This window comes from Macaca nemestrina, chromosome 5 (assembly GCF_043159975.1).
Source record: "Macaca nemestrina isolate mMacNem1 chromosome 5, mMacNem.hap1, whole genome shotgun sequence".
Lineage (NCBI taxonomy): Eukaryota > Metazoa > Chordata > Mammalia > Primates > Cercopithecidae > Macaca > Macaca nemestrina.
Genome location: NC_092129.1, coordinates 113,971,909 through 113,987,422, shown reverse-complemented (window position 1 = coordinate 113,987,422; position 15,514 = coordinate 113,971,909). Strand labels below are relative to the sequence as shown.

At 33.4% G+C, this 15,514-nt stretch overlaps 1 protein-coding gene across 21 annotated transcripts in view; it reads left to right on the top strand.

The window, feature by feature from the left end:
• LOC105479467 (regulating synaptic membrane exocytosis 1) overlaps window positions 1-15,514 on the top strand; it is a 492,913-nt gene that overhangs the window by 199,761 nt on the left and 277,638 nt on the right. For 19 of the 21 annotated variants that reach the window (XM_071096864.1, XM_071096867.1, XM_071096861.1 and 16 more), the window contains 2 exons: window positions 5,594-5,807; window positions 8,640-8,651. In XM_071096864.1, coding sequence (XP_070952965.1) covers window positions 5,594-5,807; window positions 8,640-8,651 — 226 coding nt within the window. The remainder of the gene's footprint in view (window positions 1-5,593; window positions 5,808-8,639; window positions 8,652-15,514) is intronic. The other 2 variants (XM_071096860.1, XM_071096863.1) reach the window with 2 other exon arrangements.

Genomic DNA, 15,514 nt, shown 5'->3' with positions numbered 1-15,514 from the left:
ATTACCATTTACTTGTTCAACAAATACTTATTAATTTGTGCAAATGTCATCAATAATTGCTTGTTTAAATTATTTATTTTGCATTGATCACATGATATTTAGCTTTTGAGACATTTACAGAATGATATTTAGGTTTTTAGGCATTCATCTTTGTTTCTTTCAAAATATATACTTTTAGTCACCCAAACAACTTGTTTACAAATTAAATTTTAGAGTTTCTTGAATTGAATGTACAATTATTAAAATAATGCAACAATTATTATATAGTAAAACAATGAAAAAAATCATATCCTAGGAGAAAGTTTCAGTATCACTGTTTTTCTTTTGATAGCATTGTGTATTTTATAATACTCTCCATTTTCCATATGGATAATTTAAATCTGTGATTTGCGATTATATATTTTGTCAACCTCACTAGTCAATAAGAATATATTGTTAACTCTAAAATTGAAGTGTACAAATAAATTTCACAAAAAGCTTTTACATTTGCAGTCCCACATTTACTGTAAGACCATATAATAAAATATGTATTTCCATTTATTATTCATAATAGAACACTGTCACAAATTTGATATAGATTAAAGCATTAAAACATCAGATACAAAAAATAAATATGCTGTTTATGGTTTCACTACCAGTATCTTGCTTCCAAAGGCATATTTTATTATGAGGACAGCATCTTGACAGCATGAGATATCAGAGTAATGTAAGGGGAATATGAATTGAGAAAAGGGCATTAAGGTTGTATTTTAAGAGAACAATTTAATAGGGTAGTGCAGGTTATGGAGTAGGTAGATTTTAAGGATGTGGGAGTGAGGAATTCCCTCCCTCCATCCCTCCCTGCCTCCCTGCCTCCCTCCTTCCCTCCCTCCCTGCCTCCCTCCCTCCCTCCCTCCCTCCCTCCCTCCCTCCCTGCCTGCCTTCCTTCCTTCCTTCCTTCCTTCCTTCCTTCCTTCCTTCCTTCCTTCCTTCCTTCCTTCCTTCCTTCTATAATGTCTGCAGTTAAAATAAGGAGCATCCCAGGAAATAAGTTGGAGAAATTGACAGGGACCTAAGTTGGGCTTTTTCTTCCAGAGCAGAATAAGGGAATCTTATCTGTAAGTAAAGGAAAAAACCCAGAAAGAAAAAATATTTGAAGATTAAGAGAAAAAGCAATTTCTTTCTTCTCTCATTATACTCCCTACTGGGATGTCTATACTAGTAGTTTAAACAAGGACTGCTGCTGAAAACAAAAAGGAATTTCTAAATTTCTAAAGCACATGAGAGGAAGGCATAGATGGGTAAAGTTCACCAAGGGCCAGCATTCAGAAGGATGTGATTCCTTGTAGAGTTTGGAGTGATGACTGTGTGAATGGCCTCGTGAACTTTGGGAGGAAGCACTGGGTGAAAAGCTGCCCCAGGTCACTTAGGTATGTCCCTCTGGGAGAAGAACACTGTCCCCTGGTGGCTGTCTTCCTTAGGACCTACTCCAAGATCCCCCATGGAGAAAGTGAGAAGCTAGAGATCTCACTGTCATACCTCAGTGGAGAAGTCTCATCCAACCAGCTCATTTGCCATGACCAACTAGAAAAGGAAAAGTTGCTGCCTACCCACGTCACAGCCAGGAGACCTTCAATTCTATGTAGCCCTGATTTGTTGTTCAATGCTATTTGATGAGCTAGAAATGAATCTTTTTCTTTCTAATATTAAATTGTTCATACATACAAAACAGTATTATAAAACATATATGTAAGGTGTAAACAAAAAGTAAAACCTACGTCATGTAACCCCTCCTCCACCAGCTTAAGAAATAAAATGATTTTAGTACTTTTGAAGCCTAGAGTTTGGGAAAAGTTTAGATATGTGTTAAGCATATGTGTGTGTGTGTGTGTGTGTATAAAAGCATGTGTATGTATACGTATATACATATATACACACACACACAGAGAACTCAACAAGATTAACAAGTGAGTTTAACCTACTGTATAGATACACATATGTTATATGCAATTAAGTTTATAATTGTCGTGTAAAAAATAAAATGAATACTTTTTAATAGAAGTTTACACTCTGTAGTAATGCTTTTAAATTTAAGTTCTATACCAGTTTTTGTTTGTTTGCTTTTCTGTTTGTTTTTCTTAATAATTCCCTGGGATCTCTTTTTTCTATCCTTTTATTTCAAACATTCTGTGCCTTTATGTTGTGAGTATATCACTTCAGAACTTCATTTAGTTGGATTTTAAAAATCTAATGTGATGATCTTTGTCTTTTGATGATGCTTCTTTTAATGTATAATACTTGTGATTCCTCATGTGTTAGATTTTTTTTTTTACCATTTCATACTGTCATAATTAATTGTTCTGCTTTGTTTATGTTTATGTATTTATTTATTTTAATTCTTATCTTCTTTGGGTTGACTTTTTTCTCATTCCATATTTTGTCCGCTACTGGTTTGGATATCATGCACTCTATTTCAATTATTTTTGGTGAATACCTAACTAAAATTTTGTTTTCAATCACTTGTACAAGAGTTAAAACTGAAGTTCTTGGTCGCAGAACCTCAGTACATGTTTCTAGCATCTGCTTCAGAGATATGTTACTTTTCTGAATTACTGCTTCTCTTTCATTTTTGTCCTTTGAGAATTTTGCATACTTTCTCTCCAGCTCAAATGTACATTAAAAGTTATATTTTTAAATATTACACCCAGAATTTTCAATGTTTTGTGAAGTAGGGTGTATTAGGATATTTTGTCCTCAATATGAACTTGTTTGTAAATTGTATGGATTTTTTTTCTCAAAACAGACTAAGAAAAGTAATACGTATATGTATAAATTTTCCATTCAGCAAATATGAGAAGTATATGTCTGAACTGTTTGCTAAACTGTGGACTTCTAATATTGTTTACTGTTTGATAGAAGAGAGGTGTTAAGTACAGAAATAGCAATAAAACATAGTAAAAATATTAAATGGTCTATAAGTGACCCAGATGAAATGCTATGAGATTGTAATAGAGTAAGGTTTTCTCTCAGTGGTCAGTGCCCTGCATGTATATATTGTACAAAGATTTCCTGAAACAAGTTCCCTTTTGATTGGGTCATATAAAATTCCTTTATGTTTGAATTTAAAAACACGCAGAGGCTTTGGTTTTCAAGCCATTATATCTTAGCATAAAGCACATACTAATCTGGAATTGACAAACTGCTCTATGGGCAAAATCTGGACTACTATCTATTTTTGTAAATAAAGTTTCACTGGAGCATATTTACATTCATTCATTTACATACTATCTGTGGCTACTTTCCTGCTACAGCAGAAATGAGCAGTTGCAAAAGAAACTACATGACCCTCAAAGTCTAAAATATTTACAATCTGCCTTTTTTTCCGAAAAGTTTGCCAACACCCGTACTCCATCATGTTCTATATTTTAGAATAAGTTTATAGGGAAACTTTCCTTAGCCTAGTTTTCGCCTTCTCATTTATATTTACTTAAATGGATTTGATTTGGTAGTTCTCACAATAAGTATTTATTTATGTAATCCCTCTATGCTTGGAGTTTCCTTGGTTAGAAATATTTCCTTGCTCCCATTCCTTAATTATTATTATTATTATTATTTTAATTTTTTTTTCTTTTTTTTTTGATGGAGTCTTGCTCTGTCACCCAGGCTGGAGTGCAGTGGCACGATCTCGGCTCAGTGCAAGCTCAGCCTCCCGGGTTCACGCCACTCTCCTGCCTCAGCCACCCAAGTAGCTGGGACTACACGCGCCCGCCACCACGTCCGGCTAAATTTTGTATTTTCAGTAGAGTCGGGGTTTCACCGTGTTAGTCAGGATGGTCTCAATCTCCTGACCTCGTGGTCCGCCCGCCTCGGCCTCCCAAAGTGCTGGGATTACAGGCATGAGCCACTGCGTCCAGCCCTTCCTTAAAATATTTTCTTTAGTGGAAGAAGTAAGATTGTCAGTGCAATTTTACATGATAACTTTTGAAATAACAAATGCCCACACTTGTTTTCTACTAACTTGACCCTAGTTTTTATACTTAAAATATAAAAACATCAACGTATCAAATAACTCTTCAATAAATTGACCAGGTATTCTTGCATTCATTAAATGAAATAACACATATATTCCTTTGTAAAGTGAAATTAGCTGGCCTTTTAATTGGGAAATATTTCAGATCCTAAACTACACTGTTATGTGCTGGTGCTTGTATGTTTGCTTTAATTATTGGAATTAAATAGAAAAGGTGTCAGCTGGCAAAGCTGCAAAGGGATTTGAGAATTTTTAAGGTAATCACAGAAGTTCTGCTTAAGAACTATTAAGGTTAAAAAGAAAATATAATGAAGTCTCAATACCTCAAACACTGCAGTACCTGGACCTAACTTATTTGATTCTATTTCCAGGGAGTATCAGTTCCTCACAGTTATCTTAGATTGAGAACATGAGACTAACTGCCTGAATTAACAAAAGCATCCGTGTACTCTGTGTTCTAGGGAATACTCAAATCCGGAAAACTAGCTCAGATACCCAGATGAATTTGAGCAGGAGTCCCTCTTTTGGCAAAATAGCCAATAACTATTGGCTAGGCTCAGGACAACTCTCAGTTCTCATTTTCAAAACCAAGACATCCTTCCACTGGGGGATTCACTGGATGTTCTTGTGTTCTATTCAGAACAGCAAACAGTTCTATTTATAGAGATTTAAGATTGGAATTTGAACTGATGGTGATGGGAGGAGACTTTAATCACATTAAATGTGAACATTCTAATGGGAAGTTTCCCTAGACAACTTTAGCTGTCCCCACAGACGGTAGTTAATCAGGAGTGGTTGCTAGCAAGCTTCATACATATTACCTGGTTAAAATAATGAAAAATTGGACTATGTAAAAATCTGCATGTCTACAAGGTAAGATTTAGAACTTTTAGTGTGAACTGGAAGAACTAGGAACTCAAATATAATGCAAAAGCTAACATTCTGTGTAATGTATTAAATTAGATACTTGATGCCAAATAGGTAAGTAGCTTCCAGGAATGGGGGCAAAGGAATCTATTTTGTAGAAGACAGATTGCCCAGCAACATAGTCTAAAACAATATTTTTCAAAGTATGCATCATGCTCAAATACTGGGTCATGGAATCAATTTACTGTGACAAACTTATTTTTGAATTATATTCAGTATTAAAGTTAGAATAGGATAGAAAATATTGGAGCACATCGTATGTATTTAGGCTAAATATTTTGTGTGATTTTTGTTTCAGTTATATGCACACATGCCTGTAGTTGTAAAGTGTTAAGCTCTCAGTTGAAATATTTTGAAAAATCTAAAAGAAACAGAGGCAGGGAATAGCTACACAAATTTCACTGCTGGCGATAAACAGTGCTTATATAGATTCTACATACACATAGTTCAGTGCTAATGAGCAAAACTGGGATTATGGAATCATGCTAATATATATCCTGCCTTTGAAGGTAAGGTTACTGGGGAAAATAGCTTGTATGTTTTGCTTTAGTTCAAATAGCTATGCTTCCTTTTTGTTAGAAAAATTCCTTGTTTTGTTTGTTCTGGTTTTGTCTTCCACCATTTACTTAGTTTGCTACCATTTTCTCTTTTGCCTAGGAGATTGCATCAACAGTTTGAAAGCTATAAAGAACAAGTGAGAAAAATAGGGGAAGAAGCACGGCGTTACCAGGGCGAGCACAAAGACGATGCTCCAACTTGTGGAATCTGTCATAAAACAAAGTTTGCTGATGGGTGCGGTCATCTCTGCTCCTATTGTCGCACTAAGTTCTGTGCACGCTGCGGAGGTCGCGTGTCTCTACGGTCAAACAACGTGAGTATTCCATGAACATAAGGGGCGTTGTGAATGTGGACAAAAACTATTATGCCTTCCAAACATGAGAACACATGCATCTTAGAAAGCAGACATGGGCATAAACATACACATTAAAATTAACCTCCCTCATTTTGTTCATGTCCTTAATAAGGTAGTGGAATGCTGATGAAAATAATTCCTAAAAAGAAGTTACTTTATCTGTATTTCTTAATAAATGATTCCAATTCAAAACCAACAGATTACCTGTGAGAATGCATTTAGTTTTTGAAAAATGCAGTTAATGTAGATTTAATGTTATCATGAATTATAAAACTCTTGAAAGTTATGACCAATTCTTTTTAAAAAGCTAATTACTTTTGATTTCTGTAACATTAGTGTTCAGATTGAATGCATATGAAATGCAAAATAACTGAATGTCATATACTAAGCAATGATTAGCCTCTATGAGAGTAAATTCAGATTTACTGACATGTTCCAAGCTTATTTCATGGAAATTATTTAGATATTTAAAGACTATTGAGATTTGCACTTCTCATTTTCTTCTCTATAAGATATATTCTCACCTGATGATGTTTCCTTATTTGGCTTAAAAAAGAGCTACTCCTCTTATGCCAGTACTTTAAATAAATGCAATTTTTGAAGCGTTAAGATGCTAATATGGTAGGAACCAATATTATTATGAATGAAATACTAGAGTAATTCTAATAAATATTTAGTTTAGAATACATTTTAATGTTATACTTTATCATATTCTCTAAAATAGTACAGTATAATTATTTATAGGGAAATCTGAGTTTTCCTTAATAGAGATCTGCAGCTTAATGTAGAACAGTTACAAGTATGTAGCTAATGAATTCCCAGTGTTTCTGTAAAGAATTTGTCATATTGTCTAATCATTAATACATTATAATATAATACAAGGTCATGTTTAAAAATAACATGAAATCTTTAAGCCCTCTTGATATTTCTCTAATTTGCATATTACAGTTAAATTTAAAACAAATCTCCCAATAAACATTATATTCTTTAGTAGTCTAGTTGAGTTATAAGTCAGATATTCTAAAATTTATTCCAATGGACTTAAGACACTGAGTATCATGTATGTATGTATGTATCTATCTATCTATCTATCTATCTATCTATCTATCTATCTATCTATTTTTTTTTTCTTGAGACAGAGTCTTGCTCTGTCACCCAGGCTGGAGTGCAGTGGTGCTCAGCTCACTGTAAACTCCACCTCCCGGATTGAAGTGATTCTCCCACCTCAGCCTCCCGAGTAGCTGGGATTACAGGTGCCCGCCACCACACTTGGCTAATTTTTGTATTTTTAGTAGACACAGAGTTTCACCATGTTGACCAGGCTGGTTTCAAACTCCTGACCTCAGGTGATGCGTCTGTCTTGGCCTCCCAAAGGGCTGGGATTACAGGTGTGAGCCATTGTGCCTGGCTGATCGATATATCTTATACTTTAAGACGAGACTGTTACTATCTCTGTGGCTTTAAGAAGATAATGAACTTCTCTGAACAGTTTCTTTACTATGAAAACTAGATAGTAATATTTACCTTGTATGGTTATGAAATTTTAATAAAAATAATTAAAATCTAGATCTTTATGATATGTATATTTAATCTTTCTTTAGGGTCCCATTCTTACGACTGCATAAGTTTTATTTTCCTCTCCTAATAGTGATTTGTTACAAGCCATCCTCATATGCCACCTTACAGGCTTTCTAAAATAAGCTTGGGTAGTAAGGTTGTATCTGGCACATAGAAAGTATGTAAGATCTATTTGTTAACTTCCCCTTCTATAGTGCTCTTTAATACACTATTTTGAAATACATTCTTACAGGTAAAACTTGGAGGCAACATCAAAATATTTAACAACCCATGTGGTAAGGACACTGTTCAGTCTGAAAAGATGCTGGCAGTGAACAATGAGGTGCAGATCAGCTGAGTGCTAGTGCTGGCTAAGCACCCACAACTGTTAAATGCTTTTAACTTCCCATTAGAGCTTTGAGACAAGTCAATAGCAATACAGTTAATGATTGATATATTAAAGTCATCAGGTCTTAAAAAGGAGAGGGTGTTTAAAGAAAATTGACCTAGGAGGTACTTACGCTTTGGAGAGGACACTCAGGCCCAGTGTAGTTCATCTTTACTAAACCCAACCAATCTTCGAAAAAATATTTAAAGGAACAAAATAAAAGAAAGCACACATCTTAAGATATTTCAATTGGAACACAAGACAAAAACATTGTATACAGTTGTTTTTTTTCTATAACATAAATGTTGAAATGTGTAGCACAAATAAGTATTGCCGGTGGAATAGTTTATAGTCAAAATAGTTAGCATATTTCTCTTCCCATTTTTATTTATTACAAACATTTCTCATTCTTAGATTTTCCCAAGTTATGACTCTCAATATTTTAACAATAATTTGACAAAATTATTCATACAATTTTATGCATTTTAATAAAATATTTTTCAATAATAGGTAGACTACATGTGGTAGTGAATTAACCTTCTTTATGAAGAATATTTTAAATCTAGATTTACTAATCCAAGTTCTAAAATTTTAGGAAATTATTCTGCCTAACTCATATCTAACGTATAGCAGGACCCATAATATGGGCATTTTCACTGAAGGATTGAACAATGACTAATTTTTAGGGAGAGTAAACATTTACTTTTCAAAATTGTTGTGCTTTAGTACTTTGAAGAAACACATAATTGTTTTCTTAAAGCCAATTTATTAATACATGGCTCAATTTTGTTTTTCTCTTCTTTTTCTTCTTTCTCTACCCTGCTTCCTTGGATGCTTTCCCAAAGGAGGACAAAGTGGTTAGAATCCATACTTTCTTTTCTAATATTTGTTCTTGTATTGTTGTGAACTTTATTAAGTGAATGTTGCACCTAGTGTTGTGAATAACTATATTTCACAAAGAAATTATATACTAGGAAGAGCTCATTTCCAGTTCTCATGAAAAAAAAATGAACATTTAAGACTATTACAGAGTTTGATATTAATAGATGAAGTCTGGATAGTTTGAGTTCATGATGACAGTGAAATTTTAATATAATTTATATCATTGCAAGCTCATTTATCTGCTTAACTCTGAGTTTTGATGATTATTCCAACTACTTTCAGAAACAATAAATTCTAATGGGCTCTACCATTTTCAGCATGCAAAGGCAGGTGATTTGAAACTTTATTGTGGAAGGAATGGAAAGCACTTAGTAGAGGGAATGGATCAAATGCAAGTAAAGAGGCCAAAGTATAATCGTTTTTCTATAGAACACAAGTAGCAGAGTTGTCATATTGAACCACATTTTGCCTTTTTCTTCTCCCCTGGGCATATGAATAACTTGTTAGGAGAGTAAAAGGTCACTTTTAACTCTTATCAGCTGTAGAAACCACAGAGGCTGTTTGTGCCTGGGAAGATAGGCTCCAAGTAGACTCTTCAGTCAGCCTTTCCTTGGTGTACATACTATACACCTTCATTTGGTGTAAATTACAACTTCCTCACAGCTCATTAATCTACGAATATGAGACTGAGACAATGAGTATTTCAGGTTCAATATATCAACTGAGCTGCCTTTGTTCAAAAATTGTATAGCTTATGTGATACCCTGCAGTGCATAATTAGCAAGCATGACATTAAATTGAACATTAATCTGTGTTTTTAAACTTATGCTAGTATATGCTCATCAATTTTTTCTATGAAAAAGAAATAGAGTTGAAAAATCATATAGGGTAATCTATTTTTGCTACTCATTTTTGCCTGTGCCATTGATTGTATGTGGGATAATTTTAGGGGATATTATTATAATGCCAATTTTATCAATATTATTACTTTGGATGAGTCCACAGTCAAAACGTGGGTAATTTTAAGTTCCTTTTAAAGAGTAAAAGTATAAGTAAATAATGCTGACATTTAGGCAGATTTGGTGATGAAATTTAAACTGCTGTCCTGTAGGGCTGGCCAAACTCACTATCCCTTTGATAGCACTTCCCATAATGGTAGGTTATTTGTGCTTGTTATGATTATAGTGTGATGAGAATACAGGTGGGTTTTGTAGACTCAGACTAAAAATAGAGTGGAAAGACCTGTAAAATATAATCACTTTCAATTATTTTCTTCACTTTAGTTAGAATGCATACATCTATCACTTTATTTTTAAGTACTCTGTCATAATTTCTTTAAAAACCATTTTAGCCTATTGAAGGAGTTCAATGAATGACCTTTCTAGCCAAGGGAAACTGAAGCCACATTTTGTCTTAGCCATGTTAAAGAGCATAACTGACTATTAAATGAAATATTTCATTGCCAGTTCTTTCCCTATTCCTCTGATCTCTTTTATTTTTTAGTAGAGAAATCATAATTTATATGTGTGTGGTGTTGGCATGGGTGGAAAGAGAAGAGAGATAAGGGTGAATAAAACTTTTCTAAAGGTAATCTTCACCTTGATCAATATAATAATAATACATTCTACTTGATCTGTTAAATTGGTGAAGAGCTGTGATTAAAATAAAGGAGTATGTGATATGAAGTCCTAAGAATAGCTAATTTATAAATATTTCCTTTGTTAAGTCCAGCAAAAGTATTGTCATATTTTCCATATCAGCAATATTTTATTTTAAAACTTCATCCTCAGCCTAAATCATACCTAATAATAATTTGGAAGATTTTGTGTTTACTTGTAAAGAAAATTGCTGTCATAAAGAATGACTTTGTAATGGACATATGTAATGGTTGATAAAAGAAAATGATGTTGTCAAGTACATACTCTCATTGGCAAAATTATGATTATATTTTTTACTTCATTAAAAGCCCTCCTTGAAGCCTAAATATATAGCAATACTGTAAAATTTCCCATAGCCTGTTTAAACTACTTTTATCTTTGTTTTACTATTTGGTGGCAGAGGATTGAATTTAGATAGCTCCCTTGATAATATTTAACACTTTGCTGCTGCTAAGCCAACTGAATTGAGTCCTGCAAATTTAATTCCTTGGGGATTTCCCGTAAATTTTCATCACTGTTTTTTTTTTTAGTAGGGACGATTTGTTGATGACTATAGCAACTAAAATGATCTTGCTATGTTTCTAGTTAATCTATATTTTCAGAAAGAAAGTGTCAGGTTTTATAAGTTAAGATTATTCTACAATAAATGTTAGCATTACTCTGAAAAACAGAACCTTACTATTTTCTTATTCTTTCAAAATATGAAAGCTGAACATACCTACCTTTTAAGTATCACATATACAAAATAATTTTTATATCAAAGTAATAACAAGGCACTAAATTGACAAAGTTAAAATTTTTCAACTAGTTTTTCATAACTATCCATTGATGTTTAAGACATCATACTAAATGATATGTTAGTAAATAAATATGATTTTATAGAAAGATTATAAAAGGTGGGAATTGGCTTGGATGGAACAGGATGTTGGCTTGAATGGTACAGTGCCAACTGAATTTGAAGCTGGCTGTATTATAAGGTGATGTCTGTGGGATGGTTGATTCTTAACAGCTTAGAAAACATTACTCTCAGACTCAACTCTTTAAATATCAAAGTGATGATTTGTTTTTTCTCTGGCTAGCATTAAAGGCAACAAAGAATAATAACCATTTTTAAAATGATTTGCATGATTGCATTAAATATTTATTCTTATTATGAAAAGTCTTCTCAGAGTTATCCATATTTAGCTCTTGGCATGATGAAGCATATGATTCTAATTTACAACCTTCAATCTTTTGAAAAAGTTATTGTAAGAGTTTGCCTGGACCCACTTTTATGTTTTCTTCTTTTCATCTGAAAGTTTTGATAGATTTCTCTGACAAAAGTTCTCTTTGAAATTCTTCCCAGAAAAATAACATAAGTCTGTATAGAAAGTTTATAAATATAGATAAATATATCAATAAGAAAAGTTTAGAATATATCAAGAGAACTTTCATTTGGCAGTTTGGGTGATTAAATTTCACAAGTTGTCTGGTTTTGCTGAGCTTATCCTAGAGAGGAATAAAACATCACATTGCAGAAACTTTTATGGAAGATAATTCAGAAAGCTGTGAATTTTTTATTACAAATCTATTTTTGAAATTTGCTAGCCTGTTTTTGAGATTTGCTAGCCTGTTTTAACATCTTGCATTCAGCATTACTATTCTTTAAACTTCATATGATTATTGCATATTGTGTACTATTGCATATTATCAAAGTCCTGGTTAGTCTTGGTTTTGTACCATCCTGCATCATCTTTTAGTACAGTTATAACATCTGTTTCAATAAATTATAATTTTTCAAATCAGTATTAAATAAGGATTCACAGTAGGACTATGGGAGCTGCTCAAGGGTGTAGAAAAGTAGCCTTTTCTAGTATAAGGAAAGGGCTATGGTAGAAACAACTTCCATAAAGCTAAGGACTATGGACAAAATTCTTGATATTTTGGTGAACATACATTGTCAAATCTTATGTTTATGTATCTAGGAGTGGAATTACTGGGTCACATGAAAACTCTATGTTTATCCTTTTGCGAAACTGCCAAATTTTCCCGAAGCAGCTGCATAGCAGTAAATGGGGGTTTCAATTTCTCCACGTTTGTCAATGTTTGTTACTGTCTTTTTGATTAGGAGCCATCATACTGCATGGAAATGAAGTAGTATCTCATTATGGTTATCATAAAACTTCTTTTAGCCAAAATTATCAAACTTGTTTGATATCTCCCATGATTTGGTTTGTGTGAACTTTTGTTAATACATAAAAATGCTTCTAGGTTACTAATTTCTTGAGAATGAGATTTTTAAAGACATAGTCAAAGTATTAGAAATTCGGTGTTTTCTTCTCTGGGGATTCTTTATTTCTCTAAATTAGAATTATATAGCTACTTATTAATATGTATAAGTCAATCTGAACAGGAACTCTGAAATTTAAGGTAACTTGGAATTTAATATCTGTCTGTCTGGACTAACTATCCCTAGGATGAAAAGTAAGAGATTTTTATGACCAGTTGAAATGACTAATTTTTAAGCTCACAAAGAGAACTAGCAGTTTCAGTTTTACCTCTCAGCCATAGGTCCAAGATTAACAGTGAAACTTAAGTGCCTACTTTAAAAGGCTATTCTTTCATGGTGCATAATGTATTTTCTCTAGTGAGTTTTCAGTAGCATTCAAACAGGGGCACATAAATACTGACAACCAGATTTTCTGTCATCTGCCACCCAACTTTCAATATACGCCTCATACCTGCCATCCAACAGATTTCATGGGCAGGGAGCCCCTGACCACTCCACTGCAGTTACCTATAATGGAGCTTCTGAACCATAGAGCTGGAAGTGGGGATAAGAAATGTTGGTAGCTGTTCATTCTGTGACTGATACTGTAGTCTTTGAGAACTGGGGAGAGAGAGAGAGCCCATGCACTTGGCTGTACCTACCAAGAATATAATTTCCATCTTGAGCATGGAGCAGAGAAGAAAGGAAGCTGGTTGTGGCTCAAGTCTCTTGGTGTTCTTATAAAAATTTAGTAGAGTTTCTTGAATAAATGTTTCTACATTTGCTGTATACACTTCAGACAATTTTCAGATACTTTAAATGGCTGTTTTTAAAAAAATAATAATAATTTTTATTAGTTATAGTGGTTTTGCTGGGAAGAAGGATCTGCAGAGGTCCTTACATTACCAGTCTGGAGCTACACAAATAGACTTTTCATAGTTTTGTGTTAATTCATCCATGCACTTATTTATTTATTGAGTTATTTACTTTTGAGAAAGGGTCTCACTCTATCACGCAGACTAGAGTGGCCGTGGCACAATCACAGTTCATGGCAACCTAAACCTCCCAGGCTCAAACCGTCTTTTCACCTCAGCCTTCTGAACAGCTAGGACCACAGGTGTGCCTGGCTAATTTTTAAAAAAACTTTTTTAAAGTTTTGTAGTTATAAGGACTTCCTGTGTTGCCCATGCTGGTCTCAAACTCCTGGGCTCAAGTGATACTCCTGCTTTGGCCTCCCAAAGTACTGGAATTACAAGTGTGAGCCACCACACCAGCCTTTTTATTCATTTTTTTATTCATTTATTTATTCATTTGTTGGCTTGCTGTCATCAGTAGTCTCATATATAATTATTTTTATATCAAAATTACTATCTCATTGTTTTCAATAAATGCATTTTGCCTGGTAACTCATGCCAAGATGCTCTCTTTCTGTTCATTTTAATATAAGTTATTTGTATTCAAGAAAATTCAATTGCATTTCATCACTAAGCTTACATTTGTTTAATCAAGCAGCCACTAATATTAATTATTATAATTAAGAGTAAAGTCTATTCCTTGGGTTACATGAACTCATTCATTTATTCATTCATTCAGGGACTTTTAATTTAATTTTATTAAGATTACATTAGGTTAAATGGTTAATACGCAACATAGATAAACACCTTCTTTTGCAAGTTTATTATTTAATATTTCAGCTTAAAATGTGTATCTGTATGCATATGTATACTTATCGTATGACTATAATGCTATATTGATGCATAATAATTTTATGGAATGTTGTATTAAGGAATAAATAGAATTCCCTCAAATTTCCCCTTAGTGTTCGGGATGACAACTGTCTAGTAATTCAGCCAACACCCCACCAAACCTTTTAGTGCCAAAAGCATCTTGTGCTGATTGGCTTTTAAGCCACAAACCTACTAGACTATGACTCTTCCTCGTATTCTATTTATTAAAGCAGTTTTGAAGATATTTTTCAAATATGGGAAAATATGTTCTAAATTTATTAGTTTTGCAGTTACTTTAAAAACTTTAAAAGTATGTTCTAAATCTTGTAATCACAACTTGAAATTAGATATGTAGATCTTTAAAAATCCTTGTTTTTATTTATGGCCTTACTAAGGCATTTAACAAATACATTTATTCATTGGCTAATTTATTTTGTTTTTGTATGTATATGTATATATGCAATAGTTTTTTCATACATAAGCTTCAACAGCAAATGTTTTGTTTTCAGAAAGTAATCCATTTGAATCACTTTATAATTGTGGAAAAATAATTTTGTGCATTTAATTTATGAACATCTTTATTATAAAAGACTTAATTTTTATAAAAATCAATCAAGTATTTTCATTGACCAATAAAGTGCTGTTACAGCAAATTATATGGGAAAGAGTAGAAAACTAAATCTTTCATGGAGAAAATAATATACCTCATGACTCTTCAACTACTTCTATGGAATTTGAAAATGTCCATGTCTTTTAAACTACATAGAAACACAGAAGACCAACAATGTCAGTCATTGAGCCAATGTGCAGTTATAATGTTTTTCAACACAAGCTAAAACAGGAATGACAATCACAAGGAGAAGATGCACTTGACAGACAGTATCAGAGAAGTTTCTAGGTAGGGCAGTAAGTCAAGCCTCAGATCGGTAGTTGGGATTTTTCTTGTTTTGTTTGTTGCTGTTTTTATTGTTTGTTTGTTTATTTTAATTTTAGACATGGTTAAAACTTGCATCACGGCCAGGCACGGTGGCTCACGCCTGTAATCCCAGCACTTTGGGAGGCCGAGGTGGGCAGATCACAGGGTCAGGAGATCGAGACCATCCTGGCTAAGACGGTGAAACCCCGTCTCTACTGAAAATACAAAAATTAGCTGGGCATGGTGGGTGCCTGTAGTCCCAGCTGCTGGGGAGGCTGAGGCAGGAGAA